Raw genomic sequence first — 8,528 nt, 5'->3', positions numbered from 1 at the left:
TAGCATGAGGACATGCTTGTGCCACACTGGGACATGGTCCCTTGCCCTCAGTGCCCTGGCAGTGCTGTTGCTACATTCAAGAGAGCACAGTGGCTTTTGAGAGGTGCCAGAGCGAGAGCTGTTTTGGATGAAAGAAGCGTAGCAGGGGCAGTGCCCGGGTGAGTTTCCCTCGCCTACAGTGTCCCCTGCCTCACGGGGATTACAAGAAGATCGTCTGGGCTTTGATTGCTCCACAGTGGCTGCCAACTAGGGTGTCAGTATAATCTTACCCCGTGGGAGCAGGCAGAAGGGCTGCAGTCCATGACCTGCACTGTTTAGGCTAAGGGCACGCTTCCTGTGGCCAGAAGCTATCACAGACTTGTATGAAGCAGCTGGTGGAGGAGAGGGATGCTGCAGCCTCTCCTGACAGTGCCATGCTTGCTGGTGTCTCCTCTGATGCAATGAGAAGAGACCTTAGTGGGGAGCTTGGATTCATGGACTGACCTAGGGCAATCCTCTTGTCTTCAGAAATATCGGGAGGGGAGGGTGTTCCTGCTCCCCTATAGTGCCTGTGTAAGGCCTTACTGGCAGTGTGATGTCCTCGTTTCCATCAGGACCAACTGCTGCTGCCAGCATTGCTGAGTGTCCCGGGAATGTGGCTGAATCCCACCTGTAAGGGTCCATTGGCCAGGGCTGGCAGGGAGCCAGAGGAGATGTCTGGGGACTGGAAAATGGGAAATGAGCTCTGTCCTGTTTGAAGGTGCCTCATCTTGACGTGTCTTGGGCCACTGTACCTCGGAGGCATACAAGACTTCAGGTGCTGCTCAGCTTGTCCCAGCAAGGCAAGTAGCAAGAGCTACTGGCCAGAGCTGGCTGCAGCGGGCTGGCTGAGCCCTTGTTCCCTGTTGGCATCACACGCATATACCTACACTTAATGGTGGTGAGCTGAATCTCACTCAGCAATGCATTTCCACCTTGGAGGGTATGAAATGCCAAGGGACAAGCTCTTCAGCTTGGGAAAAAGCAAAAAAATGTCCTTGTCCTGCTGCTCAGGTGGGATCTGATGGAGGGAACCAGTCCTCCTCCAAGTTGCTGTGTAAAATGGAGACCTTGGTACTGTTGCAGGAGCTGACTGCTGGCAGGGTTCCCTGGCTCCTAGATGCTCAGCCTTCCCCTTTCCTCTGCAGTTGGCAACGCTGCCAGCCTGGGGCTGGGCCAGCTCTTTCCTCTAGGCAGGTAGCTCCTGAATCTGGGTGGTAGGCGTGTGGGGTGTGATGTGGGGGTTTGCTGAGACCATCCTGACCAGGAGTTGCCGATGTCTGTCTGGGGCCTTGGAAGATGGTGGCAGTTCCTAGAAATGACTGGATCCTCCCCACCTGCCTTGTTCTGGGGATTCGAGGTCAAAGGGGACAGGGCTTATTCATTTGTTGCATGATGTAAGCAAATCAGCAGGGCAGAGCCATGGAAACTGATGCTCAGGAGTCCCACTGGAGTCCCCTGCAAGCTGCTGCCACAGCCTGGCACTCATGAGCTACCTGGGCCTTCAGGCTGCTGCTCTGGGGCTTTTGATTCGTTTTTTCAGCCCTGTAGAGGGCTGTATCTAGGACACCAAACCCTGTGAACCCCGGGGCATCTTGTAAAGTGAGGACTTAGCGTTCTGGGGGTGAATTGGAGATTTCAGGCTGGTCTCTGTAGGGAGAAGCAGGTGAGAGACGCGTGAGGTGAGGACATGGGTACACTTGTTAAATGGAGGGACAATAGATGGGGCCAGGGACAGGCTGTTTCAGAGAGAAGCTTTGTAGAGCTTGAAGGATTTCTGGAGTTGTTTAGTGTTCAAATTTGCAGGGTCAAGGTTGTAGGGGCGATGAAGGTGTTTTGGCCCATGTGCTTGGCCACAGGGGCTCTGGGCAGGTTTAACCCCTCAAGGCTTTTTTGAGAAGAGGAGTCCCCAGATCTCAAAGGAGTTAAGTGCAAGCAGCGATGGGGGCCCTCTCTTCTACTGCCTCTGCCCTGTGCATTGTGGGCATCTCCATTTGCTTCATGGCTGCTCATAAGTCATCCCCTCCATCCCTTCCCATCCATCCCAGAGCAGCAGCTGCAGGTGTGGGACTCCATCTCCTTTCACCTCAGGGGCAAACACTATGTATGAGGGAAGGGGAGGCTGTAGCAACACTCTACCCCTTGCCCTTCCCAATGTGTGTTACAGTTAGTGCCCAGGCGCCTGGTAAGGGTTGTCCCATGCATCCTACATGGTGAACGGAAGCACAGAGAAGGGAGTTGACTGGGGTCCCACAAAGGGGTTGGCCAAGTCATGGCTGGACCAGTTCTGCCCTCTAGCACTGCAGAGATGTTTAGGTGCACCTGCAATAGCGGATTTGCTTACCACTCTCCAGTGCTCAAGCCTGAGCAATGGGGGAGGCTTCCAGTGATGGAGGGAAACCCTGTTTGCAGTGAAGTAGGGCAAGCCTTTCGCCTCATTCCAGCAGACTGCAGCGGGCAGATGACTATGGCATTTATATCAGAGCCTGCTCTCCTCTCAGTGACACTGTTCTGGGACAGAAAGGATTTCCCTTTCCCCAGCTTTTTCATCTGCATGTTTGCTGTGCTGGTCTTCTCCAAGGCTGGTTAAGAGCTCAAGGAGGCAACCTTATTCAGCTGCCTCTGCAGGGGGAAGCCGCGGAGCCAGTTGTTTGCTCCTGTGAGCCCTTTGCAGCCCGGGAGAGGAGCAGGGATGCTGCAGTTCCTACTGGGATTAGACTCTGCAGCTGGCTCCTCCTCCGTCTCTGCTGTGGTTGTATCCCCTGTCACTGGCACTTTATCAGCTTTCAGAAACCCCACCAGCATGGCCGATGTGTATGTGTTTTACCTCAAAAGCCTAGGACAAAACTGGGTTGTAAACAGTTTACAGCAGGGGGTTAGCGTGACCCTGTAAAAGCGCTGCAGTATCTAAATGCTGCGTAGTCCTAGGAGGAGACTAATGCGTGGACTAGAGCCCTGCTAACACAGTTCCTGGAACCAAGCCTGGGCTGCATCGCACTGCCTGCCGCCCTGCCCCGGGTGGGTAACCGCAGCGGGGCTTGCCTTCATCTCCGCAGGACGACAGCCAGCATCGCCCTTCTCCTGAGCAAGATGATGCAGGCAGTGAGGGATGTGAGGGGCCGGGGAGCGACTGAGAGGTGAAATTTGCTTTTCCGAGATGGACCTGGCCGAAAACCTGCCTCCCTGGTGCCCCTTCCCCAACTTGTCAAATGAGTGAGCTGAATGCTTTGCTTTATTCCTTGTGCTCCATTTGCAGATCCCCCCCCAAACAAGGCACTGTTTCTGTGCAAGCCCTCTCACCCCACAGACACCCCAGGGTTAGCGTGTGCCTTGCATCTCCTGCTCAGACCCCCCCGTGCTCCTTCTTCGGCTGAGCAGTCCCCTTAGAGCCTCACAGCCAGGGCTGCCGCTGCCAGGGAAGATTTGCAACGCAGAAGGCAGCTGTGGGAGAGGAAACCTTCAGCCACCTGGGTAGTGGCACAGCAGTCCAGTGCGGGAGAGCCGTGCTGCAGCCGAGCAAAGGCAGAGGGATCCGGGCAGGCTCTTGTAACCGCAGCGTGGACCTGAGCAGGCAGGGCACAGCTCAGGTGGCTCTGCCTACTGGGTGCCCCCCCTTCCTCTCCTCTCTCCCTTTTCTCTTACCCGGGGTTCCCTTCTTGCCCCACGACTGTGAGGCTGCCACAGTGGAGGGTCACACTGGGAAGACTGGGGCGCACATGTGTCCATGCCAGAGCTGCTGAGCAGAGCCACCCCGCGCCCCTCGCTGTTGCCTGCAGACCAGCGCTACCCCACCTGCCTTCCCTGGGCTCTGTGTCTCTGTCGCCAGCTCTTGCTCTCAGCCGGTTGCCCCAAAGAGGGGGGCTTAGTGCTACTGATGCTCCGGACCCCGACTGGGACATGCCATCGTTCCCCTCGCCACCCCTCTGGACGTGACGTCTGCTCCGCTCATCGCAGGCTGGCTGCTGGGCGGGCGGGAAGGGAAGCTCCCTGCCTCCGGGAGAGAAACCTCTGTTGGAGATTTGGGCCAGATCCAGCCCTGCTAATCGCAGTGGCAGAAGTCCCACTGGCATGGGGTGGACCAGGCTTTGGCAAGGTATAGGGAGGAAAGATTAGCACGTGGGACTTCAGGGGACCAAGCCAGGGCTGAGGGGCTCTTCAGGGAGAGCAAGGGGGATTTCTCAGAGGAAAGAAGAGGCCCAGATCTGTCTCTAGACCTGCCAGTGACATTGTGACCTCTGGTTCTTGCTTTAATTTCCCTTTTCATGCGAGAGTGAAAGTGACCCCCCTGCTTTCTAGCAGCGTGAGCCCATTAAGCTCTTTGGGATCCCTGGATGAAAGACCTCTCCAGCCCAGTGCACTCAGGAATGGAGGAGGGATGGGGACAGGCTTGGACTTCACTGCCCTGAGTGGTGTCATTACAGCTGGTGTTAGCCCCTACAATGGCGGAGGTGAGCTCAGGAGCCGTGCTGCGTGCAGTGGGGGAGGGAAAGCAAAGCTGAAAGCCTCTTAGTGGGTTTAGTGGCATCTGCACAAGGCTGGGGTTCTTGCCCCCCTCTCTCAGGTTGCACCTTTGGAGGTTGCTGGGTTGGATGGTATTTGTGCTGGATGAAGTCTTTTGTGTAAGAAAGCAAATAACCTCTTTGCCTGTTCTCCCTTTGGGTGTGATAATGTCAGGTCTCACTGACCAAGCTGGATCAATACTTGAGACTTCAGGGTGTTGCAGAGAGTGACAGAGGTTTCCTTAAGTGTTTTTTTTTTCCCAGGTCTTTGTGAAACCCTGCACAGTTCCGATGGTGAAGGCACCAGTGCAGTCTCTTTTAAAAAAGTCCTATTGCTGAAGTCCTGCCCTTTCCTCACCATGAAAGACCTGAGAGCAGTTTTTCCAGAAGTGTGGGCTGTCACACCCAAATCCCAGTACAAGCAGGGACATTTGCTGGTAGCCGTGACTGGCCACTCGCCCTCCCTGCTACTGCAGAGCAGTGGGGTGCTCTCCTCTTCCAGCCTCAACACCTTTTAGGACATTATTCCATATTCACTTTCTCTCCCACCAGAGGTGGCTGCGTTTCAGTTGTGGAAAAGTACTTTCCCGTTTGTGTGGTTTATAAAGCACTTGAGAAGCACTTCAAGGCCCCTGGGGCTGCCAGGTGTTGTGGTGGGAGTTGCCATTACCAAACAGAGACCTTCCCAGCTGCAGAAGGTCTGTTTCCCCACTTTACAGGCACCCCAGGACACTTGTGCTGCCCTGGTAGGAGAAATGTGAATGCTGCTGTTGGTCGTTACTGGGAAAGGGAGAGAGACTTGTGTGCGAGCAGTGAGAGGCATGGTGGGATGAGCTGCGGTGAGGTGTTCAGGTGGGACGACCCATCAGTTAAAGCTGCCTGCGCTGGTGAGATGGGTGCAGAAGCCGAGGTATGTGGGGGAGATCCCCCAGCCTCCATCTTGCTGTGCTTCAATACCCCTCCCTGGGACATGGTAGTGGTGGGGGTTACTCCCCATTGAAGAAGGGGGATGCTCGGGGCGCAGGCCAGCAGAGTTGCCCTCTGCTGCTCTCCTCCACATCCAGCTGGGCTCTGGCCATCTCCCAAGGAGGGGCAGAGCACCGTGAAGGGAAGCGGGGGTGACAGCTGCCCACACTGTGGGACTGTCATCCTGGGAGAGATCCCGGCCTCCGGCCTGCCTGCTGAGGCTAGGAGCCCTATGGCATCTGCTGTTTTGTCCCCGTTCACAGAGCTACAGGTGCCACCATGGCACCCTGCTGCCTGCTCCCCTTCCCCCTGCCGCTGCAGCCTACTGACTCCTCTCTTGTTTTCTCTTCCCTTCTCTTGGTCCCCCGGAGCAGCAGCGGCCAGTGAAGCAGTCTCTCAGCAAGTCCCTGTGCCGAGAGTCCCACTGGAAATGCCTGCTGCTGTCCCTCCTCATGTACGGCTGCATGGGAGCCATGACCTGGTGCCATGTCACCAAGGTGACCCGGCTGACCTTTGACAGCGCTTACAAGGGCAAGTCCATGATGTACCACGACAGCCCCTGTTCCAACGGCTACGTCTACATCCCCTTGGCTTTCCTGGTGATGCTCTACGTGGTGTACCTGGTGGAGTGCTGGCACTGCTACACCCGCAATGAGCTGCAGTACAAAGTGGATGTGGAGAGTGTGCACGAGCGCGTGCAGCGGATGCAGCAGGCGACCCCCTGCATCTGGTGGAAGGCCATCAGCTACCACTACGTCCGCAGGACCCGGCAGGTTACCCGCTACCGCAACGGGGACGCCTACACCACCACTCAAGTGTATCACGAGCGGGTCAACACCCACGTGGCAGAGGCTGAGTTTGATTATTCCAATTGTGGAGTTAAGGACATCTCCAAGGACCTCATTGACTTGGAGAGCTACCCGGCCACGCGGCTCCGCTTCACCAAGTGTTTCAGCTTTGCCAATGTGGAGTCAGAGAACTCCTACCTGACCCAGCGGGCCCGCTTCTTCACGGAGAATGAGGGCCTAGATGACTACATGGAGGCCAGGGAGGGGATGCACCTCAAAAACGTGGACTTCAAGGAATACATGGTGGCCTTTTCCGACCCAGACAACCTGCCTTGGTACGTATCCCACTATGTCTTCTGGGTGGCGGCTCTGCTGACCCTATCCTGGCCCCTGCGGGTGCTAAATGAGTATCGCACCTCCTATGTCCATTACCACGTGGAGAAACTCTTTGGGTTTGACTACGTGGCGGTGACGCCGGCCGAGGAGCTCTCCTTCTGCCGGAGGATGCCCCGCGTCAACACGGTGGACAGCACCGAGCTGGAGTGGCACATCCGATCCAACCAGCAGCTGGTGCCCAGCTACTCGGAAGCGGTCCTGATGGACTTGGTGGGGCTCTCTGGCTGCACCAGCTACTCCACTTGCCGGTACGGGGGCTACCGGCAGAACTGCGAGCGGTGCCACAGGACTATAAGCAGCTCCTCCATCTTCTCCCGCAGTGCCCTGAGCATCTGCAATGGCAGCCCCAGGATCCCCTTCAGCAGCAGCCGCTTCTCCCTGGGCCGCCTGTACGGCTCGCGACGCAGCTGCCTCTGGCAGAGCCGGAGCGGGAGCCTGAATGAGCAGAGCTGTCCCACCGAGCAGACCCGCCTCTCTAGCCAGGTGACTGTGGAGGAGGAAGACCCCCCTCCTTACCAGGATGCCCTCTACTTCCCCATCCTCATCGTGCACCGCAACGAAGGCTGCCTGAACCATGACCACCGTCACCTCCACCGCAACGGGTCCTGCGTGGAGACCTCACTGTGAAAGCAGAGGGCGGTGAGATCTTGTTGTCTGTTGCCTGGCCTGAGCCAGTGCAGGATTTGGGGAGAGGAGCACAGGGGAGGGAGGTGGCCCAGGAGGACATCAGGATGGAGTGGACATGGCATCTCGCTCTGGCAGACAGTGAAAGCTCACCCTGCTGTGGCTCTGACCCCCCAGAGGGGTGAGTGCTGATGCTCCCCCTGACATGGCACAGAACTCTAGACCGACCACCACAAGCAAAAAAACCCAAACCCAACGAAACCAACTCCAAAACCGTAATTCATGGCATCAAGATACAAAGGGGGGAATAAAAAGACAGGCCTGATGCAGGGAGGGGGATGCTTTGGCTCCCAGCCCTGGCTCTAGGCTGGCTTGTGCTCCGAGGAACCAGCAGCCACCAGAAAGCGAGACCCCTCACAGGGTGGAGGGGAACGGGCCCTTTGGGAGCAGCGTGTAATTGCCTGTGCCTAAAGGTCTGGGGCATCCAGGCACATGGAGCTGAGCGGCAGGTTAGAGCAAAGGCTGAAAGCCACGAATCAGCTCTTCCCCTTCCCCCCGACCGTTCCCCACCCTTCCCGCTTTTTTTTTTAGACCACGCTTCGACTGTTACTCTGTTCTCACTGTTGGGAATGGCACCGCCTCCAGAGGATCCCAGGTTCGACTCCTTAGGAAGCCTCAGCACGCCAGCTCTGAGAGTCGGCGTCCCCTAGGTAAAGGGCTTTCAGTTTGGGATTACAGCAGGCAGGCAGCACTGGGGAAGGGATGAATGTGCAAACCCAGATGGCACTACTGATCCGCTTGCTGGAGGAGGGCTCAGCTGGAAAGAGAAAACGGGAGGCCCCCAGTGAGCTGGGGAAGGGGGAGAGGATGGCCCTGGGACAGGCATCGTGGTAATAGGCGGCGCGTCAAGTGGCTGGGGTCCCTTCCTGGCTTTGAAGTGTGTCCTAATCAGTTCAGACAAGCATCAGGGAAGGCTCTGGTAGATTCAGCTGCAGTTCACCTATTGATAATAGAGCAGCAGGTTGGTGCATGTCTGCAAGAGTGAATTTTGCATGAGATCAGGCTGGGCTCTGGCCGCAGACTCTGAGCTGCAGGCTCCTGGCAGCCTGGTTTTGTCAGAGGGCTCTGAGGGGCCGCACGGGAGAAATGCAAAAGCACGCTGGAGCATCGGGAACCCGGGCTGGGGAAATGAGGAGCAAAGGGATTCCCCTTCTGAGGGCCCCCACCATGAGTGCAG

At 56.9% G+C, this 8,528-nt stretch overlaps 1 protein-coding gene across 1 annotated transcript; it reads left to right on the top strand.

Moving 5' to 3' along the window:
* Window positions 1-5,409: 5,409 nt before the first annotated feature.
* TMEM151B (transmembrane protein 151B) lies at window positions 5,410-7,529 on the top strand. The gene is made up of 2 exons (XM_019473241.1): window positions 5,410-5,427; window positions 5,858-7,529. Exons 1-2 carry the CDS (start codon window positions 5,410-5,412, stop codon window positions 7,292-7,294), a joined length of 1,455 nt encoding a protein of 484 aa, XP_019328786.1. The 3' UTR covers window positions 7,295-7,529.
* The last annotated feature ends 999 nt before the right edge of the window (window positions 7,530-8,528 follow it).

Source organism: Aptenodytes forsteri, unplaced genomic scaffold (genome assembly GCF_000699145.1).
Source record: "Aptenodytes forsteri isolate BGI_AS27 unplaced genomic scaffold, ASM69914v1 Scaffold309, whole genome shotgun sequence".
NCBI classification, from domain to species: domain Eukaryota; kingdom Metazoa; phylum Chordata; class Aves; order Sphenisciformes; family Spheniscidae; genus Aptenodytes; species Aptenodytes forsteri.
This window is presented reverse-complemented; position numbering and strand designations above follow the sequence as displayed.